This window comes from Gobius niger (genome assembly GCF_951799975.1).
Source record: "Gobius niger genome assembly, chromosome: 14".
In the NCBI taxonomy this organism is placed as follows: Eukaryota; Metazoa; Chordata; class Actinopteri; order Gobiiformes; family Gobiidae; genus Gobius; species Gobius niger.
The window spans coordinates 17,111,705-17,134,384 of record NC_136865.1 but is presented as its reverse complement, the minus strand read 5'-3'; the positions used below and the strand labels follow the sequence as shown (position 1 = coordinate 17,134,384).

Here is a 22,680-nt window from a genome sequence, read left to right as displayed (position 1 = left end):
TTTTTGGAATTGATAGCATATATGAATACATTTAGTTTTATGTTAATTTATTTGAAACTAAATCATGTCATAATTTAAATTCATTACATCCGCTATGGATCTATTAAAGTCTTTTCACTAGTTTCTTACTCTATTCATCCTGAGCTTATATATTTTTGAACTTTAGTAGATCTTTTTTGAAAGCTTTAACTGTTTTGGACTGTTTTAATTGATCACACCTCTTACAGAAATACATCGACTTTTTAGATTTCGTTTATTCGTTTTCCTTTTTTGAAAATGCCAGTTTCTCTGTGGTTATACTGACTCTTCCTGTGTTTTCCTGCTTTCCCATTTTCCCATTTTTATTTTATTTTATTTCCAACAACTCTAGCAATGTCATTTTAACAAACAAGGGTAATTTCAAACAGGAGTCTTTCAACGTTGTGTGCAGTTGCTGTATTTCTTCCACTCGAAGCTCACTAATATGAGACTCCTTTGGCCTTGGGGTGACAAACAAGCAAAGTGCCATAATGTGCTATAAAACGGAGAAACACAAAGGCAACAATCGGCAACAGAGAGACCTCCGTCTGAGCTTTTGAAAGAACTGATAATTGTATTTATTTGAGCCAAAGCTTGTACATTTGTCTTCAGCACCGCAGTAGACAGCACTTTGGCAGTTCACAGTTTAACATTAGATTGTTTGGTTAGGCCCTAATTGAAAGTTCCTGAACTCAACATGAGTATCATTTATCACTGTCAGTCCATCAACGCCACGCTTTGCTCCATTTAAACTAAAGGAAGTCATAGAGGTCTCTGTTAGAAATCAAACCCTAACAAATGGCTGGTTAAATATCTGATGACATGTGGACTGCTGAGTGGATGTGTAGAAATATTTACTTGTCCCAAATAAGGCTGCGCCGGTTGAATAACGGACAAACTATTGCTTCTCGACAACTTCAAAGCTGAGTGCGCGCGCAGAAGTCCGACCATTTCCTTTGGCTGAGACCGTCTAGACTTGATTTGTGCCTGAACTTTTGAGGATTATTGCGCAGAAAAAAAGATACTTCTCGCAAACGTAGTGAAGTTTGAAACACTTTGACAGGGCAGCACAAAGGCAGCGAGACTTTGAACGTAGTGATCAAAGCTGTGAATGATCCTATAGGGCCACAAACCACATGTATTTCCCCAGATGACCTCTGCATAAAGTGATCCATCCTGGAGCTGGATAACAACCCCATAACTGCAGCATATGGTGATATTTTTGGAATGTCCCAACGAGAACTGAGACCTTGTTTTGCAAATTTATTTTAAAACAATTTGTTTGTATTTTGTAACAAACCTCAATATGTCAGCGCAGACTTTAAGCGCTACTTTAAATGTTGTTGTTTTCACATGAATTTGTATAACCCCTGCCTTAACCACTCATACATCATATACATCATATAAATAAAGTCTTCTTCTTCTTCTTCTTCTTCTTCTTCTTCTTCTTCTTCTTCTTCTTCTTCTTCTTCTTCTTCTTCTTCTTCTTCTTCTTCTTCGTCTTCTTCTTCTTCTTCTTCTTCTTCTTCTTCTTCTTCTTCTTCTTCCCTTCCTCCTCCTTCTTCTTGTTCCTCTTCTCCTTCTGCTTCTTCTCCTTCTCCTCCTCCTTCTTCTTCTACTTCTTCTTCTCCTTCTCCTTCTTCTGCTCCTTCTTCTTCTTCTTCTCCTCCTCCTTCTTCTTCTTCTTCTTCTCCGTCTTCTTCCTCTTCTCCTGCTTCTTCTCCTCCTCCTTCTCCTCCTCCTTCTTCTTCTCCTTCTTCTTCTGCTCCTTCTTCTTCTTCTTCTTCTTCTTCTCCTTCTCCTTCTTCTACTCCGTCTTCTTCCTCTTCTCCTGCTTCTTCTCCTCCTCCTTCTCCTCCTCCTTCTTCTTCTCCTTCTTCTCCTCCTTCTTCTACTTCTTCTGCTCCTTCTTCTCCTTGTTCTTCTTCTCCTTCTTCTGCTCCTTCTTCTTCTTCTTTTTTTTCTTCTTCTTCTTCTTTTTCTTCTTCTTCTTCTTCTTCTTCTTCTCCTTCTCCTTCTTCTGCTCCTTCTTCTCCTTCTTCTGCTTCTTCTTCTCCTTCTTCTTCTTTTTCTTCTTCTTCTTCTTCTTCTTCTTCTTCTTCTTCTTCTTCTTCTCCTTCTTCTTCTCCTTCTCCTTCTTCTGCTCCTTCTTCTCCTTCTTCTCCTTCTTCTTCATCTTCTCCTTCTTCTACAAAACTCATCTAAACTGATCTTTTTCATCTCGTTGCTGCATCATTGCCACTTTTTTTTTCATTTCTTTTTTTGTGGCACTTTCATGACTCATTTTTAAAACCTTTCTGTTACTTTTTTGTGGCTTTTTGTCACGTTTTTTGTCGCTCTTTTGTTGCACTTTCATCCTAGTTTTTGTTTCATTTTTGTGGCTATTTTGACACTTTTTTCAAGGGGCTTTTAGATTTGGGTTATCATCCTTTTTTTCTCTCAGTAAAATTGGAAATGTCTTTGCTTTTCAACTTCAAATATGTTGTCTTGTTTTGAAAGTTGAAAATGAACACATTCTGATTTCTTCCTCCACCTGTGACCGACCATGCCTGAATCTGAGACGATGATAATCCCGGATCATGTACGAGCTCTGAACATAATCAGACTTTTACTGTAAGGGACTACACCCAGCTGTGATCTGCACTAAACCAGGTCTAAACCCCGGCTCTGTGGCCCTTGTCGTCCGTCTGAAGTTGATCCCATGGCTGCAGGCCTGCATGAGAAGACTACCACAGCAGAGAGCGGCAGAGGTGGGTGACTACGGATTGTGTAGTGTCCCCCCCCGTTCAGTGAGGGAGGTAGAGACGGGGGGCGGGGCTCTTGGATGATGTCGCTGGTCCGGGGCCCTCACCTTCAAAGGGCGGCCCTAATCACAACATGTGATGAGACCGGTAGAACAAAGAGCGCCGGGCAGAAAATAACAGCGTGGGAACTCTGAGTGAACTTGAAATACAACAAGAGAGGGAGGCTCAGTGCACACACCCCCCGTCCTGCAGGAGCACCTACCCCCTCATACACACACACAACTGTCAAAGGGACCACTGTGGAGGGAGCACACCTGTGTTTGTTGTGACAATGGCTTCGAGTTGCACTAACTCGTGTGTGAACGCAGCTCACTGCCGAGCTCCTATCATGTAAACAAACACACACACAAGAACTCAAACAATAAAGGCAAGTCTATGAGCGGGAAGGCTAGGATTCCACACGTGCATTGTCTTACATATAGTACATAAACGTACCTTTTTTCAATATGTTTTCAAATCTACAAAAAATGAAAATGACGCAGTTACTCAGTAGCTCAGTAATAATCATTTTACAACCACGTATTTGATGTAGAACTCAGAGAGGATTCAGAACAAGTGCATGAAAATAGATTGTGCACTTTATGTCCACTCTTGTGTTGATGTTGTGGCCCACAGCCCTGGCCTTGGTGAGAGCATCTGTGTCACAGCCTTGTAACAACAATAAGATGAAAACAGCCCTAAGTGCTTCCTGTCATTCTTATAAGACAAACAAGGACCTGCTCTGTCTGTGTCTGTCACCATTACGTCTTCAGCTCCCCCTGATACCATCGACTTCTTCACTTAAATTTGTCAGTCAGTGTTAACAGCTCACCAGTGTTTGTAGTTTATCATTTTGCCCGTGCTGACTCATATTTACTTCATAAATAATGGCGTTGGTAATTTATTTATATGAACATTGTTCTACTTTCCATGAATCATAGTTTGATGTTTCCGGCGTACGTGTGGCCCATATTCACAGCCTCATAAATCATCCTCTGTCTGGGCAATATTTTGAGCTCTCTCATCAAAGCCGTGAGTCATATGAAATGATTAAAGGGCAGAAACTTGGTAACTTGAATGTAGTGTTTTAAAGACCCACTTATTTTGTATTGCATTTTCTTAATATGTTTTCTTGCTGTTTTTACTGTTGATATGTTTTGTGTTTTTATCTGTAGCACGTGTAGCATTTTGAGATGTGTTTTCATGTGTGAAAGTGCAATACAAATAAAATGTAACATTATTATTTTCCATCAACCTAAACGTCCTTTTCTGCTTCAGCTTTCTGCATTACTGAGCTTAAACACCTGAAAAGACACGCGGTCGCTGCTGTTGAGGAGCGCGCTCGCAGGAGCCGCGCACACGGACGGTCTGGGACGGTCCAGCGGTGCTGCTGCTGCTGACGCCTCGGGAAGCTGCGGTGTGATCGCGTGGAGCGGTGTCGATGCTCGGTCTGGCGGGTCCTTGAAGTCCCCGGTGCTTCTGATGGTTTGTGTGAGGGGGCGAGATCAGACGTGGTGGCTTCCTCATGGTTGCTCCCGGGCTGAGTTAGTATTGGATTACAGGTTCACACGCTCGATCGCAGACCGCCCGTCGCCCCGACCAATTGCTCCATTCATTCCAGCGTCGGAGACGGCCGTCGGTCTCTGATTGGTTATCAGCGCCGGTTGGGGAACTTTCCCACGGCCAACGCGTGCTGACAGCCGGCCAGCCACTCCTCATCAGCGGCGGGACACACAGAGGGGCGGGGGGCAGCAGGCACGGACCGAGACTCCATTGGACCGCTGACAAAGTTTCTGCGGAGATCCTCTCTGTCATTAGATTAATCACTTCGCCTTCACGCGCTCGCACCAAAACCAAGACGTCAAGCACGAGAGGCCACAGGTGTGAACAGAAACTTTGAATTGACAAAACGGAATAACACTGTGAACCTAATTACCTTACAATCATCTCCTTTAAATACACAGTTTATGCTAATCAACATTCAACTTTGATCAACTTTGGTCTAACCAGGCTGCTTCTTTCTCTGTCCTCTCGCATAATTAGCAAAAGACTAAGATGTGTCATGGCATGAATTACTTGTGAATCTATTTTTTCTTTATCCTATGTTGCACTTTGTTGCCATCTAGCCTACATTAAAAAAAACATCTTTATGAAAGTTATCAGTAGCCTATATAAACAGTTGTCTATTAGATTTCTAAAGCCTGCGCGGCAGCTGTAACATAGATGAACGTTTATGAGCCTGTTTTGTGTATTCGCTCTGAAGACGTGGACGTTTCTTAATGTTTTTCCCTCTGGAAAGGCTCAAAGTGAGACGTCATCCTCTTCTTCTCATCTTCAGTTTTATCAAAGCGGACAAAGTTTTGCTTGGGCCAACTGCGCCGTCAGTCAAAGCTGCCGCCGCTCCCTGATTGGCGGACCTCACGGGCGGCCCCGCCTCTTTTGGCTGGCAGCGGGGTTGAAATGACACCGTGGGAAAGGACTGCGCTTCAAACAGAGGCGCACTGGCGAACCCGATCACAAGCGGCGCTCGCACAGGACGAACTCACACACTCGCGGATTATAACCGAGAGCGACACCGACTATTACAACTTTGTACAACTCTCTTTGCGGAGATGAAACGGAACCACGACTTCAGCTGCTCTTCGGACAGCGAACTGGACGAGGCCATTGAGGTGGAGAAGGAAAGCGCGGATGAAAATGGGTAAGCACTTTTGTCTTAAACGAAATAAGCCATACAGGCCTATTGGTCATTTTAGAGCAACGCGTGGTTGTTTTAACTCGGGGGGAAAGTATAGGCTAACTGCGCACATGCTCAACACATTTTACTTTCTTTTAGGAACCTGAGCTCCCCTCTCGGGTCGTTGTCTCCCAGCACGACCACTCAGGTGCAGGCGAGGAAGAGACGTCGAGGAGTAAGTATTAATCTTTAGTCATGATCTATTTAAATCGCATGCTTTAAAAGGTATAGTCTTCAGCTGATCTTATTGGGCTGATGTTAATAAACGCTTGGCCTTCTTCAGATCATTGAGAAACGACGTCGTGACAGAATCAACAACAGTTTGAGTGAGCTGCGCAGACTTGTCCCCAGCGCGTTCGAGAAACAGGTAACTACTGAGCCATGTTTTTATTATGGCAAACTAAAATCTCTAACACGAGCGCTTCTTCCATAGTGTAATTGTTGATCTAATGGCATGATTTGTTTTCTTATAAAGGGTTCGGCTAAACTGGAGAAAGCTGAGATTTTGCAGATGACTGTGGACCATCTGAAGATGCTTCATGCAGCTGGAGGCAAAGGTAAAAACCTGTAGACCTTTTCTGTATTTTTAAGACACATTACTTCACTGAGCTAAAACCGTTGAAACTTGACTCCAGAGATTTCATGTAAAACAAGTAGTTTAGCTTTTATTTCAAAGAGTGTGCTGACCGTGTGTTTGCATGTTGGACGTTCATGTTCTCTGTCAGTGTCATACAGTATATGATCAGCTTTTTCTAACCCTGTTCCTTTTGTCTCTCCCTCAGGTTACTTTGACGCTCATGCCCTGGCGATGGACTACCGTGGTCTTGGTTTCAGAGAGTGCCTGGCGGAGACGGCCCGTTACCTCAGCATCATCGAGGGCCTGGACAGCACAGACCCTCTGCGCATCCGCCTGGTCTCGCACCTCAACAACTACGCCAGTCAGAGGGAAGCCCACTCCGGCCTCAGCCACCTGGCCTGGGGCTCCGCTTTCGGCTCACCCCCCGCTGCCCACCTTGCCCACAGCCTGCACCTCCTCCAGCACCAGCCCACGGGACCCCTGACCGCCTCCACGACGGTCCTGGCGTCCACCACGACAGTCGCCTCTTCCAGCACATCGTCTCCATCAACGGACAGTCACCTCTCGGGCAGACGCAGCGGCAGCGTGACCCCGCACTCAGAACAGGCGCCCCTCCGCGTGCCCCCCACGACTGCGGCCCCCACGCCCGTCCTGCACCCAGCCCTAGTTTCGGCAACTGCGTCCAAACTGTCCCCTCCTCTCATCTCGTCGCTTTCGGCTTTTCCCTTCCCCTTCAGTGCCTTCCCGCTCCTTTCTCCGGCTGCAGCCACGACCATCAGCACGCCTGCCCCCACGTCCAGCGTTGGAAAGCCCTACAGGCCGTGGGGAATGGAGATAGGAGCGTTCTGACTGAAGCCTTTATAGACTGTTATAGACTGTTATAGACTGTTACCAACTATTTCTAAACTATTTTTTCCATGCCAACATCCAGAGGAACACCCCGTAGCTATAGTTTCTGTAATGGGTAGAGGCACACTCCAGTCTCAAAGAAACAGGAGCTCTTCATTGTCCTGACTGATTAATTGTACACCCGCCCACCCGCTGATGGTATCCAATCAGAGATGGCTTTTCCAGATGGTCAAGCAGGGGCCTGTCAAGTTCCTGGGTGAAACTGCCCCCCTCTGTTCCCCCTAACAAACACAGTTCTGAGGGGCAGAGTGTGTGAAAGAAGTTGGAGAGGTGACCTCCCTTTTTACAGCATTTTATGGGGTGGAATAACCGAAACCAGGTGCTTGTTTGAGCAAATACTGGAAACAGAAGTTAGCCACCAGTTTCATTTGAGTAATCGTCCCCATTCATCATTGTGTTCATATTGTTTCAAATTCCTCTGAATTTCATTCTTTACTGTCAAATCTTAAAGTTACGCCATTTTATGCTTTTTATTTTCTGTCCAATCACAGCAGTCTTATTTTTGTTGTTGTTAAAATGTATCTGTTTTTTTCTTTTTCACTTAATATTTATGTCTCATGGTTGAGTTGTGTATATATAAAGATGGTTGTACAAAGCACAAGCAAGCACTGACAATTCAGTTTCTTAAGCTTTTCTCAAGTGTTGCTGGTGGAAATTACAGTTTACCTGTAATAATAAAATTATTTTTAAATGATTTGACTTCTCATTTTTCTCTGGTTTGTGAATAAATCATTGTTGATTTGGATGCGTAAAAGTTAAGTAGTTATGACGCAGACGCACACAGTAGTATTGCCTTCCCGTATGTCTTATAGCAAGTGCGCAACCCCAGTGGCGTTAAATGCGGACACAAGACATAAGAAAATATCTATTATACGGTGGTCTTGATCCCTTCTCGCATGGCACCAGAAGAAGCGTGCGTAATGACGGTACGCGCTGACGCCTGGCATCAGATGAGGCTTCTAGTTTCTCTCAGCAGCTCCTCTGTGAGTGCGCAGGAAACCATTAACAAGGAGGGGAAATCCTGGACAATCGTAACCCGGTCGGCCCTATGCGCTGCGTGGGAACGAGTGGAGGAGGAAGCCAGGAGGGAGGGAAGGGGGTGGATGAGTGTAGAAATTTGACAACGAATTGAGGTGGCCCTTTAAAAACTGAAATAATTATTAGCAAATATTTCATATTAGCAGGTATAAACTGCGAAATCTAAGAGTAAATATCGGGTACAGGCTGATGGATCGTCTACTGTGATCGACCACAATGTAATAGCACAAATTATCTTTTGCCTCCCCCTGCTGGTCATAAGTGGTAGCGGCTGAAGGTGGTGCATTTGATAAGTTGTATATATTTGTCATTTTATTGCTACAAGTTGACTATATAAATATTTAACTAACATAACAGAAATAAATCCACAAATATTACTCACAAACACCAGTCTCATTCACTGAACCCCACATCTTTATTATCCACTGCTTGCTCACAAAGATATACGTGGAGAGGAGGAACACACAAATGGACAGAGGAGAGAGAAAGACAGGTAGGAGTCACCATCGGCGCAAATAGTGAGACACTGTTCTTTTTGTTTTACATGGCACAAGCAAACCATATCTACCTGCCTTTTTGGGAAACACACTCACACGCCACCTACGGGCCAAATGATGCATTGCCACTGAAAAAATGTTGAGGCTTCAAACAATACAGTCACATACACCTTTTACAGACTGCAATACTTAGTGCCAGCTGTGAGCTCAACCTGGACCTATAGTGCTGTTGACAGTAGTTCTATCTAATATGTGCTGATGCTGCTGATAATGGTTAGCACTAGCCTCAAGGAAAAATGTGGAAAATTATTCACAGTAACAAGTCTGATCTCAAGTGTAGGTCTTGACTCCGCACCTCTGGCTTTTAACATATTGTGGTTGAATTGAAGATACACGGTAAATGGAAGTAACCGATCGGTTCAGGTTTGTCATGTGACTCATACTGTATTTCCAGGTTGCCAGGTTGGATAGTACTTACTTAGCAGGTTCCCCTTGAGCGTGAGGCTGTGCTATGATTTGGCTAAACGTCAGCCCAAAAGGGAAGAGTGAGTGCTTCTAGAACGCGAGTGGAGAGATATAGAGGCTGAAGACGGAGAGAAGGAGGATAGGCTCGTTAAATGCTATAGTGTTCCTCTGCATTGTCACAGAGGGGGGTGTGCCATGACAGTTTTCGTCTCCAAAAAAATTGCTAACTCCCCGTTTTTCCCCCGATGCCAAAGTGATCATTAGAGAGTGAGTTGGATGGGACCTACTCCAGCCAAAAGCATCTAAATTTGGAAAGAGGAGCTAGTGCCAAGGGACTAGTGCCAAGGAGTGAGCGTTTTGTGGAGATGAAAGTCATGGCACACGTCAGCTAGCTGGCAAACTCACAACAAACACCTTAGCCTGTCACCACACGAGAGAAAACAAAGAGTTATCAGGCTCAAATGGACAAAACGAAAATATGAAAATGATCAAATCATTACATCCATTTATGTAAGAAGATAGTCAACTGAGATATAAAAAATGGCACACTGCAATCAATACTTTTTGCTGCTTGTATAAAACAAAAAAAGAAGTATTTACAAAAAACCAATGCCCACTTTCACTTGTCAATTTTTTTTTCTTTTCATTGGAAACAGAGCAAAAAACATTCTTATTTTTGGGAAGAATGGGTGGGAGACATTACATTTTTCGATTTCTTTTCAAAACAATTTTTGCATCTTCATTACCACCCCCAACCCCATCTGAACCTCCCGTCATCATGGATCATGGATAGTTATGGCGTAGGAGTCGGTCATGTTGGGCAATGGGGAGGTTGGTTTTGTCGGGGCAGAGGTGCAGGGAGAGGGGGAAGGGGTCTGGGGTGGTAGTCGCGGTGGTGTCGGTGGTGCTGGGTGGGCCTCGGGGCGAGACCTCGGGACCTGATGAGGGATGGGGGGGTTCTCATGCGGTCACCTCTTCTCGCAACTCCTTGTTTCTGCGCACGTCCTGAGCATGCTTCTCCTAAAAGGAAATAAATGGAAAAATATTGTTTTCGCTTATATACTATACTCTACAATAACATTAGCAGTCTGTGTCGAAAAGGCTTAATATCAACACATGTTGGTGAGTTGTTGACAATTAACATAATCATCTACATATTTCACCCATTGAATGCATACAGCGTTATCCATCTGTTGTCTTTGCTGCTTATTAGAGATATTTTGCTATCATGAAATTCAAATTGGCATCTAATTTATACAGAACATACAGACGTTTCTATTGTTTGTTATCTTTATGGAACATTACTTATTTACTTTCATTTTTCACTCGAGGGTCATTTGCATATTAAATGATGAAATATGCAATCTAAACGGCTTCCTAGTAATGCCACTGTAAAACCAACGACATGCTCTCGTGGCCTGTTAACAGCCTGTTGACAAGAAAATCCCTTCATGGGCTCCATTATACTCGCAGACTTTAATGGCTTAACACATTTTTCCTTTTGACTTTTCGCTGTTGTGGAAATCATCTGCCTCCTCGAGCGCTAGTAATTTGCATATTGATTTGGCATAGGTTTTACACCGGCTGGCGAATGCCCTTCCTAACACAGCCTTCACTGTCTCCCTCTTATCTTAATTAGCTCAAAATGATTCACTCAAATGCACTGTGTTCATTTGCATTCATTTTGATGTTTGTTATAATGCAATTCTTTTTTTTCTTTTTACTTGTTGAAATGAGCGGCCTCCCAGTGTTCTGTAATTTGCAGCTCAATTTGGCATAGATTTAAAAAAAAGAAAGGCTTCATTCCACGGCCCATCATCTTAATTATTTCCTGTGTTCATCTGTATTCATTTTGATGTATACTTTGAAGCACAAGAATAGACTTCAATCAGGGACTGACAGCAAATGTTTTACTCACTGATTAACTAGTAGCTAATCTTTAACAAATGCTGTGAGCCTCAAAAGTTACTTATTTGATCTTTATTTGATAGCAAAAGTAAGAGAAGAATAGTTATGAACTCTGCCAGAAGTCTGCCAGTGTTTAGCAAGTTGGCTACAGTGTAAATAACTATATTGTTGACTCACCCTCTCCTGCAGGCGCTCCATAATGGCGGCCATGTAAGCCATCCGGTTCTCCTCGATCTGCTCCATCTTGAACTGCAGCTTCTCCTCGGCCATGCGGCTGAAGTTGCTGTTCTCCTCCATGGCCTTGAGCAGCACGTCGCGCTCGTGCTCTCGCTTCTCGGCCAGAGCTCGCAGCACCGACGCCTCCTGGGACTGGAAGACAAGACAAAAAGAGTGAATCACTGCAAAACAGGAATGACTCAGGGAGAAAGAAAAAAAAATGAACATGTAGGCAGAAATACAGCACTCCTTTCTTTTTGCAGCACAGTGGGTAGAGAAAAGAGGTGCCGCAGTACTGGAAGTTAAATGCTAAGGAATCCACCGGCTGTATTGATTGATCACTCAATGCGATTTTTCTAAGGCTCCTGCAATTTGTCAAACTCAGTCTAGCAAACCTGTACGCACTGAATGCCTGATATGAACGCTGTAAACTGTGAGTGAGTGATCTCCTGAGGGAGAAAGTGATTTCATGATGTGAGCTTCCATGTATTATTCTGTGTAACTTTTGTAAGTATAACACCAACCTGTCCAGGGACTGAGGGTGGAAATTAGTATTTTTGCTATAACCTGGTACACGACATCTCTTCTGTCTTAGACTAATGTTGTTTGTGCATTGTCCCTGATCAAATAAAGAAAGTTAGTTAAGTTGAGTTCGATCCCTCAATTTCAACAGTAAATCTCCTCCTTTTCTCTAATGGTTTTGAAACTGCTGTATAATTATTACTAGTTTAAGTGAACTGAGAAAATAAAAATTAATCCTGGAATTTGAAATAAGAAGTCGACTTGTCCAAGATAACCAGATGTGTCCCCTCATTTGAGTAATCTGATTTGCAATGAGAAATTTAGCATGTCTTATATGATACATGTCATTAGACGGTATGCAGATGATGTCACAGCATGGAAACAGAAGCCAAACACAAAAACATTTGTTTGTTTTGACACTCGCTGTAATATTGAGGATATACCCTCTATATTTGGGACTGGCATATGTTGTGGATGACAAAAAATAAACATTCTCTTATGTTACTGGCTACAGTTATGTTTCAAGGCCTTCTCTTGGGTTGGCAACAGTGTCTAAAATATAGTTTATCCATGTGGGCTGCAGCCTGTGACATCTGGCGGGCTGTGGAAGTGTGATATTGACATCAGGATTGATTTGTGGGAGAAGTGTGGATTTATAAGCTGCATGACTTAACGCATTGACATCAGAAATCAATGAGTCACAGGAATTGGACAAGGTCAATTTAGTTTTGGGAGGAACGCGTTGCAGCTAAGCCATCAGTGTGAGCAAACAACCTCAGTGCCCTTACATCATTAATTAAAGCAGGCCAAGGATAAAGGGAGAACAGGTTTGATGTTTCGGTGTATTTTGGTCCCACTGTGGTCCCACATATTGTAATGAAAATTGACCCGTGACAGCTGAGTGCAAAGACAGTTTTAGGATTCAGGCTTACTCTCCGCCGGTCCTCAGCTGCCTCCAGTTTCTTCTGGATGTCCTCCAGGGACAGGTCCCTCTTGGGGGGGTTGGTGATGCAGTGGGCCGCCTCAGACACAGGGGACGAAGGCTTCAGGATCACCTCGAAGGCCTGGCCTGAGGCGCGCTTGTTTATGGGCTTGATGTCCAGGTCTGAATAAAGGACAAAGGTTTTAAGCAATTCAGTTGTTTGATCGCAACCCGGTCATGTTATGTTTCACCAATTGGTTAGTTTGTTTCTAACAAAACTCAAATAATAGTTTGTCAGATTCTAATTCTTGTATTAAAAAATCAATAACATTATTTTTGGGTGCTAGGGATCTATAATTAACAGCAACCTCAACCACAGGTGGTCAATAAAGTAAAAAATCCTTTGTCACTTTGAGATGCATGACTTGTGTGACTCGATGGAATAGAGACTTCTGAATCACGTCTTTAGCATTCTACAGCAGGACTGATGTTTACAGCTTCTATTTGTCATAAAAATGGGTTTGAGCCAAGTTTATTACACATTGCAGGTTTCACATCAAAGGATATTCTCTTGTGTTAACTCTTGCCGTGGAGAAAAAACGTTGGAAAACAAACAGAAACATCTCTGTATTTCTGAAACTCTGCTTGGATGTACATTTGCATATTCTTGAAATTCACAATCATCATCATGTTTACCTTCAAAGTCTCCCATAATGTTTTTGCGGGTCTCGGGATAGAGACAGGAGCAGATGAGCGACAGCACTGAGATCTCCTTCATCTTCTCCTTGTATGCTGCAAACACACAAACATTAGTCAAACCCCGGCCCACTAACACATTTATTCACTGACCCACTTTTCATACCTCCAGAGCCGTAGACATCAAACGTTTAGCCAGATTATTATTCATCATGTTGCTAAAATAGGCATCAAAGGCTTTTTACACACATGTTTTAGTCTTTGTTTCCAGACTGTATGTGTCCTAATTTCCCCCTCCAGCCAAGATGCTGCCTTCCCCACGGGACACTACAGCAATGCATTTCATTTCAGCACATTATTTATTAACGCAGCTTGGACCAACGCCCTTTAGCTTTCATTTTTAGTTTATCTGCCCAATGCAGGAGATAGACAGATCCATTTGTGATAATATGGGGAACTTTTACTTTCAGTATATCCCAAGGGAAGCTAGCTCAGGTGCACTGTAGGCACTGAAGAGTTGAATGTATAGATTGTGTTTTACTCCACACCACATGGGGGTGCAAAGCTAATATCTGGAAGCTAAGATAAAGGGATTTAGTTTATCTCTTCATTGCAGGGAACTGACTAATCTATTTGTAACCCTAAAATTAAGTTAAATTGTCAAATGTGATTTTGGCAACCATCAGCACCATCATGCCCAATGGGTAAGAACAAATCCCCCCAAAAAGGCTGGAATTAGCCTTCATGACTGACTTGTTTTGATCTGGTTTGGTAATTTTATCTTTTATCTTTTTTGCACTTACTTTTATATACTTATTGACATCTCATTGTCTGATTTAGCTTTGGAGGATGTATCTAAACTAATAGTCAGGCATTTAACTTAACTGCGTGTCAGTGTCTACATTTGAAAATGGATTAACTCAACCAAGTGCTCTAGACCCAGACATATTCTAACTAGAAAGGCCAACCTTGTCTACCCTTGGATTTTTCATGTTTTCTTGGCACCTATTCCTTTGGTAAATCATGCCCAGCCCTCTACCGGGACGAAGGCAAAAATATCCGCAACATACTGCAGTTTGTGCCAGAAAAATGCCTTTGTAGACCTGCTCTGTCAGGCTCCACAGCTTCATAGTGCAAATTTGCATGGCGAATGTCAATGTGGGATAATCCATCATGTCCTGCCGGGCTGAAGTGTGCTGCAATGATTTATATTTCGGAGCAGGTACAGTAGCAAATCTATTGTTGAGATTTGGAGCAAAGGAGCTTCTTGGGGACTGGGTTACATTGTACACTAAAACTTACACAAATGTTCTTTCCTCATATTCCCAACTCGCCCACAGCAGACGGTCAGACGCCAAACTAATGTGATCAAGCCTCACATGTAGCTCACAGCACTCTCTAATGGTCTTGTTAACCCTGTCCCAGAGGAGCACAGAGCAGCAGGGGGCTTCCAGCTGCATCAAACCACTGAGCAAAAACTGGAGATGAAAGATGTAAACAAAACTGGATGAGATAGTGCTGCAGATTGTGGTCTGCAGGTTATTATAGAGATCATATACAGACATTTGAGTAGTTCAACCGTATTAAAACCTGAATTAAACCAAATGTATTGTTCTGATTAAGAATTATTGTCATTATTTACACCTGGTTTTATACCAGGTGAGATGTACTTTAGTTTCTTGCTGATGTAGATCAAGGGCTTTGCACTTTTTGTCCTGGTTATCCAGGCTGGATTTATATCCTGGTCATGTAAAGCTTAGAATTTTTCTGAAATAATATTCAGTCTTTGGTCTTGACATGTTTAGTCCTGGTTTTACGTCATATCATTGATTTAACATAAATTAGAGCAGTGGTTCTCAACTGGTGGGCCGGGGCCCAAAAGTTTGTTGCAGGTCAATGCCAAACCCTATTCTAGGTTGTTTGATCGGTTTGTCCAAACCTTTTTCATTTGGGGGCCACTTATTGAAGTGTAGATGCCATGGAGGGCCACAGATTGGCCAGTACAGTGAAATATTCAACTGGACTATTTTAGCAGTGGTTTTAACTCTGAATCTTCTCTCATTGCCATACAATATATAATCTCTCGTAATGTGTGCCAACTCAGCAAAAAAACAGAAACTAGAATTGTTTTGCCACATTTGCCACACCTCTGTTTTTGTTAGAAAGATTTAGGATTGATGGCGAAGTTGACTGAACTCAGCAAAGAAATACTGCATTTATACAGTATAATACATAATACACAAAAAATTGGCCCAACCGTAAAATATTTTGAGTTAAAGTTGAAAGGAATATTGTTTACCCTGCTTTAGCATAAGTAAACACATAATGAGCTGTTCCTTTGGGAAGCGTCATCCTGTAGTCCTGTCCTATGGAAGTTACCACAGGTGGATAGAGAGACTTTGTTATACCCCTCCTACATTTACCTCAGAAGCAAGACGCTTTCTAATGCTGGTCAAATTGACATTAGGACCAGGAAGTCAGGACAACCTGGTCATTTTGACGGTCAAGGCAGCGCTCAGTTTCATTAAGTCAACAATTCAGTTGTGCCTGACTTTTTTCCTCGCTCTCTGAATGCTCTATGATTCCTACCTTTTTTAATGACTCATTAGCGCAGATAATGTGGGTTAAATTCTTGGAGAAGTTGTTGGAGGCTGGTGACCAATAAAACCAATTGACTCCATCGCCTACTGAGAACAATCGTTTGGCAAATGAGCCACAGCTTCCAAAGCAATAAAACAGTTTTCCAATTTCGCCTATATATGCCTAATATAAAAAATATGAGATTATCTTCCGTGCAAACTATTAGATTATTTCCCCATTTCTCCTGAGGGAAGAAGAACTCCTCTGGCACTCACAGTAATGAGCTCACCCCCGTGGATAAGCCAATGACAAATGACAAGCAGTGACAACCCATAGTAGGAAAACGTCCAAGTCGGTAAGATGCAGTGAGGAGATGGCAGGCAGTAGATGACACTATAATGATACCAGTCTACGCCATAACGGCCCTGCACGCTCCTAGCTCAACCTCAGACACGATGCCAGCACTTCCTGTTTCAATCCATCACTGGAAAAGCAGAGGTCATCAATATCCTCGGCCCCCGCATGTTCTCCCATCTCTCCTCTCCCTCAGCGCCTATACTGCATCCCTCAAACCGGCGTCTGTTGTAAAGCCCTCAATTTTATGATTCTTTTTCTTCCACCTCAAGACGCCGCGCCTCGCCCACTTTTCCAACCTCTTCATCTATCCTCCAAGGTTGGATTTTTTTTATTTTCGATAAGTGAACAAAATTGCTGATGCGGAGAGGAGGCGTACCGGCGACTATTAGGGTCTGTTGCTATAAATGTGACATGACTTTATTGCCCTCCCAGGTACAATAACGCCATGGTAGCATTGGTTCAGCTCTTGATAACTTTTACGGCGTGGCCACTTGATAACTATATAATCGCCAAGTTATTAAGGCATTACGGTGCAAGAATGGTTGCCGAAGGAATTGTTATGAGAGAGAGAGAGGGCAACACTGAGACTGCCAAACCACACCCTATATAGATTTAAAGATACTGCCAAACAGAAATACAATATGTGAGCAAAGACATCAGCAGAGATGTAACATAGGATCTGGTTTTCGACCAAACCATCTCTCAGAATTGATGCCACCAAACCCAACCTAAAGCTGCAACATGTATTGATTGATGAGACCAAGGAGATATGGTGAACTTGGAGTTGGACAATAGGGTGATGTAAATTTGTATGTGTATGTAATTGACTTGTGCTTGACATGGCATTGTTGTCTGAGGAGCTTCTGTTTCCCTTTCCACAAAGAAGACATTGATTTAGGGCACCATTCGAGTGACCACACCTAATTGGATATGACATGAGGCCATGATGCAACTCAGGATAAGTGCTTAGTGGATGTGGTGCACATGGACTGATGATGGTATGGTGATAAAACAATGATGAGAAGAAGAATCGAATCAAATTATTGATACATGCATGCGGTCATCTCGCCCCAAAACTAATGATATAAGCAAATTTGCATGGGGAGTAAATGAACTCAGTGACCCACAGTCTGTGAGTGGCTGCTTTCTCACTCCTTGCCCATCCCACCGTGCCACAGCACATCTCAAATCATCTAGCAGGGGGAGGAGGAGGAGGAGGTAAAAGGGGAATTAATGCCAGCCAGGTCTGCTGCCTGTGTCCCTTAGCGCAGACGCCAAGACCCTTAAAGCTGTCTGCACCTCCATCCATCAAGTGCCCAGCGAGCCAGAAGACAAACTAGATCAGGCAGGGCACCCACCTACGCTTTAAATCACATCTCAAACAAACATAAAAAACAACAACACCCTCGTCTCAAAGTTATGCTTCTGGCAAGGCCTACAGTGTGTTTAAACCTTTGGATGTGGTGCCATTAATTATACATAAACCTTAGACTCAGACATGGCTGGCAAAATACAAGGCCTGTCCCTGCTATGACCACCATTTTGTAATATATGTCCATATTCAAGATATTGGCACATTACTGATGACGACACGGCCATAATATCGCAAACAATAACCGCAGAAACCCCTATAAAGTATGTCTGATGTGTCCATTCGCAGCGGTGGTCGTAAATTTTTTCCCGCGACTGCAAAGCAATCCGCGACAAGTCCACATCTTCCCCCCTATTCATATAGCTGCAAATTGCTTCACTACGGACTTGACACCGTTTCTGTGAAAGTCTGACCCAGATTTGGTGAAGGGATTTGTCGCGGTGAGATGCTCCACACCCCTGAGAGCGAGAGTGGCACGGCTTTTTTTTTTTTTTTTTTTTTTTTTTTTTGATGGGACCAGGGATGTTGGGTGGGGTCGCCGAAGCTGCATTATGCTGCGCGGCCGTGAGTCAGGCAGCCAGAGCAGGTGATGCATACAGGGGGGGCAGCTAAAGCATTATTTCTAATAAATAATAAGCATACCGACGTAAACAGACTTTTATTCTTTGCCATTATCTGAAACAAAGTGGGTGCGTCACTTTGAATCTATGCGTAAAATGTGCGTAACTGTCAGAAAATATGAAGAAACGCCGAATAGAATTAGTGCATTCAAGTCCATATTGCAATTTCATCTGACTTTACATTAACTACCGCAAGAGCCACTCCCATAATTAACTATCAACCATCACTCTACCGCTTTGTACCGTGGATATCGCCTTGCGTCTCCAAATCTGTCAATCCACATTTGTTCATCTCAAATGGGTATGCGAGGAATTTTAAATTGTTAGTGTAACTTACCAATTGCGGTTTTGGCCATTTTGTCTGGTGCTGTGGAAGCTCGGCAGCGCAGGAGGAGCGTGCGGACGGAGGATGCTGTATCTCGGGGTGAAGGACTGCTTCTAAGGCACTGAGTCAGCAGAGACAGGGGCCGGTGCGCCTGGTGGTCTGTCAGGAGCTTGCGTGAAGACGGGGGAACATAAAGGGACGGCACAGGAAGTAGGCAGCTCTTCTTCATAATAAAATACATCCATTATGACTTGAAAATGTTGTTGTAACGCGATAATCAAGGTGTGTAACAGGATGATTAATTTATGTGCAATCAAATCTATTGTGCTCTAGTATTTCTAATTCTTGTTTTAGTTGAACAAAACTAGGCAGTAAGAAAGAGCCTAATTTAGTGGTTCTCATACGCATACCACTGGTGGCTTCTATTCATCTACAATTTTAGGCGTTATTTATTTTAATTGGAGATTATTCTGCTTATGCTTTAGCAGTGCATTTCAGTTTTGCTGGTTTAGAACACCCAGTTAAGATTTCGTCCTACTTAGGTCTATTATAGATACACCCTTTATAGTCCTGATTTAGGACTGGTGGTTTCGGGAGATATTTTAAATGGTGACACTTTGTTTTGATAGGTTGGAGAATAAAATAAATGAATGAATAAATTAATTAATACTAATAATAATCATCATAATCATAATCATAATCATGAAATAATAATAAAATAATGATGATGATGATGTTTATTATATTATTATTATTATTATTATTATTATTATTATTATTATTATTATTATTATTATTATTATTATTATAACCTCTCTAATCTGACTCTAACCGAACGTGAAATGTCAAGGCTAATGTATGTCATGTCTTATTTTGAAAGTGACCAGAAGTTGCTTACTGTTTTTGTGGGCTCTGCGTTTCACTGCTTGACAACGTGTGTCTCCTATAGCACTCCTGTATGGCTCCGATAAACCCTATGTTGTTGGCTAAAGTGCGGCGTCTGATCATGTCCCAGACCGGGAGGGAAAGGGCGGGGGTCTTTTCTTGTGCTGCTTTGTGTCTCTTGCTGCCTCTGTCCATGGTGCTGAAACCAGAACGATCACATTTATACCGTTTAATATAATTGTATTAAATATAGGCCTGGTCTGACTTAGTTTCTTTTCTTTTCTTTTAAAAAAAAATATCATTAGGCTATTATTAATATAAGTCTACAGTCAAGTTATTCTACTACTGCCACTGGCCTACTAACCTTCCTCTAATAGACTACAACACCAGTCCAAAATCCGATGTTTATTTGTGTTATAAAGAGACCTTATTAGGGTGTGCGGATCTAAAATCTAGACCCTTCAACAGCAGCAAATTGAGTAGACTTTCCTCTCAGTTTTCTGTTGTTGCTATAATGCTAACTGCCTTTCTTTAGCTATGTTATAACTATGCTATAGCTACACATGTAACCTCAATAATGTGCTTGTTTTGTCAAATCTATAAACCAACCCCCTAAACACGGAGGCTATGACATGGACTTTTTGAGAAATATCCCACTTTGAGGTGATGATGATGCTGTTAGTGACACATCATGACCACTCGGGGGCGGCAAATCTCCGCTTTTGAGTCAACCCGACCAAATTTAATTCTATGGACACAGGTAGCTCAGGAAACACGATATTTCTCATGTTTGTTCATAGGCCACAGGCTACGTATATGTGCACATTATTTTTCTCTCTTTCTGTTTGTATTGGAGAGCTCTCGGAAGAATAGCCATCCTTTATAGATTTTAAAGACTCTGGTTGGTTGCCTGGACGACAGCTCTCCTCGCAGGGCGGAGCACGTGTTGGCGGTTTGAGGAGGAGCAGATGTTGGTCACTGCTGCTGCTGCTGCAAGACGAGCGGGACTTCAGTTTGGAGTCTGGAAAGCAGTACTTGTGGCGATCCCTTCATCCTTCAAAGCGTCCGACGTAGCTGGTAACTATTTATCAGTTTGATTCTATCTATTTAATCTGAAAACACGCTCTTTTTCTTCAAGCTAAGAGTTCTCTGGAAACAGTACATCATCCGGTACAATGGAGTTAGCACGCAGTATCATGTTTCCACAAGCTAGCTAACGCCACTACTCTCGTGTGGGATCTTGAGCATGGCATTGACTGATGGGGTGGTGACAGTGGATGGGCATAAGGAGAGGTTGCGTAAAGTTTTGCAGAGGTTTTTCAAAGCGCAGCGCTCTCTTCGCATGTGGTCGCTGCTGCGCGTCCACGTTGTCTATGTCCATATGTTGAGCTTTACCGACAAGGAGGAAGTTTACTAACGGTGGCTTTGCCTTGTTTGTAGAGTAGCCTCTGAGGAAGTGAAAACCTCTTTCAAACCCTTGTTTCAGTGTTCATGTCCATCTGGCGCTGTTTGTTATGGACCTTTGTTATTAAGACACTGCGTTCAATATTTTTTTTTCTCTCACCCATAAATCAATCTCTTTTTTTTTCTAGCTCCAATCCGCTTTACTAATAACTTACCACTACTTCACAAAGGCTCCTCGGTTCATTTAGCAGACATGTCAGCTAAATGAACCGTCAGTAATGAACACTGAGAACTTGTTACTGTCGTTCTTCATCATGTCTGGTCTTGTGGTTTCTAGTTCAGACTGTCAAAAAGTTGCCTGTTTTGTCACTTTTCTGCAGTGTCCTATCTCGAGCATGAATCCTTGTGTGAGAGGGCACTATTCCACATTTTCTTCTGTGTTTATCAATTGATCCGACTGGCACAAAACCCATCAAACATTTTTATATCTCAAGGCGCACCCTTTATGCGTTTGTACAATTCATTATTTCTGACATTCGGCTGTTATGGCAAAGGATGCATCATGTCACAAATGGGTCAATCAATCACACAGGAAATGAGACCTTTGGGCACGAGTAATAAAAAAGCAATAAACAGCTTCAGCATGTTCTATGGGTCACGTTTCTAGATTGAAGCCAAGAGCAGAACACAAGAACACCGTGTACGTAACGCAGTCCATATATTCAGATCAGTAATCGACTTTGAGGTAATAATGAGTATTGTGGCAGGCAGGCATATCTGGACAAACAGGAAAGAAGGTTTAAGCACAAAAAACCCATAGCAAGAGCCAAGTGCTTCTTATACAGGTAGGGAGGCTGATTGGAGATTGCTGCCAGGTGAGCTCTGAAGATGCCACGCCCAGGTGGGAGGGAACAGACAGACGCACAAGGGGAGGGGAAACAAAGGGAGAGATGGACACCAGGCGAGATTGCCATGACACTATGGGATGGTTACTAAGGCTGGGACGATCCACTTGTCACGATCCGATGCATATCACGATACTCGATAGGGACCGAGTAATTATGATTTGTAATATGTTAACCTTAAAGGGACTATACAGAGTTTAAAAATGTTAAAGGGGGGTATTGTGCAAAACGACTTTTTCAAGCTTTACATCATGTTATTAAGTCATTCTCTCATTAAAAACATGCCTGAAGTGTTGCCTTGCCACATTCCCGTATTTTTGAGTAATCTGTAAAAACTCTGATGGCGGCCATTTTAGGTCCTTTTTAGTCCTCCTAGGAACGCCCCCACCTCCTGGAGACGCCTCTGAGCTTTCGTCACCACCCGAGTAACCAACCACTGCTCCTCAGCAGAACCCCCTCCCCACTGATGCCACAGACAGCGTGTGGAGGGGGCGTGTCGGAAAGGGTCAGAGGTTCTTAAAGAGACAGAGGCCTATTTCAAGACATTCACTACAGCCATTTTGAGAGAGCAATTTTATACAAGGCAGTTATTCTAATTTACTGCATTTACAGACCAACAGAAGGTTTCGTCATCATTGCAGTGTGCTATAGACTGGTATGTGATTGAAAAAAGCATAATACCCCCTCTTTAAAACTAAGTATATACATCCCCCTACATGTTCCAGCCATGTCCTGTTATGTAGAATGAGCTCAGACCTGTTCACCACAACTGCCTCTAAAATCCTGCACTGTCACTCAAAAAGGTGTTAATTCAGTCTGAAGTGCTGTCATGCACAAGGTTCATATAGAAGCTGCAGTTACGCGTAAGACCTGAGGTGGCAGTAGTGAGCATAAAATGACTAACTTGCATCTAGCCCCTTTTAAAATGTATCAAAAGAAAACAG

At 42.8% G+C, this 22,680-nt stretch overlaps 2 protein-coding genes across 2 annotated transcripts; one reads left to right on the top strand and one right to left on the bottom strand.

Annotated features, from left to right (window-relative positions):
* The first annotated feature begins 5,092 nt into the window (after positions 1–5,092).
* Positions 5,093–7,662, top strand: hey1 (hes-related family bHLH transcription factor with YRPW motif 1). Its single transcript, XM_079571121.1, has 5 exons — positions 5,093–5,502; positions 5,638–5,713; positions 5,822–5,905; positions 6,014–6,095; positions 6,321–7,662. Exons 1-5 carry the CDS (start codon positions 5,414–5,416, stop codon positions 6,962–6,964), a joined length of 975 nt encoding a protein of 324 aa, XP_079427247.1. The 5' UTR covers positions 5,093–5,413; the 3' UTR covers positions 6,965–7,662.
* Positions 7,663–9,820: 2,158 nt separating this feature from the next.
* On the bottom strand, positions 9,821–18,724 carry stmn2b (stathmin 2b). The gene is made up of 5 exons (XM_079571122.1): positions 18,555–18,724; positions 13,289–13,384; positions 12,603–12,775; positions 11,110–11,301; positions 9,821–10,044 (listed from the first exon to the last, which is right to left on the bottom strand). The coding sequence occupies exons 1-5, from the start codon at positions 18,571–18,573 to the stop codon at positions 9,985–9,987; spliced, it is 540 nt and encodes a 179-aa protein (XP_079427248.1). The 5' UTR covers positions 18,574–18,724; the 3' UTR covers positions 9,821–9,984.
* Positions 18,725–22,680: the final 3,956 nt, after the last annotated feature.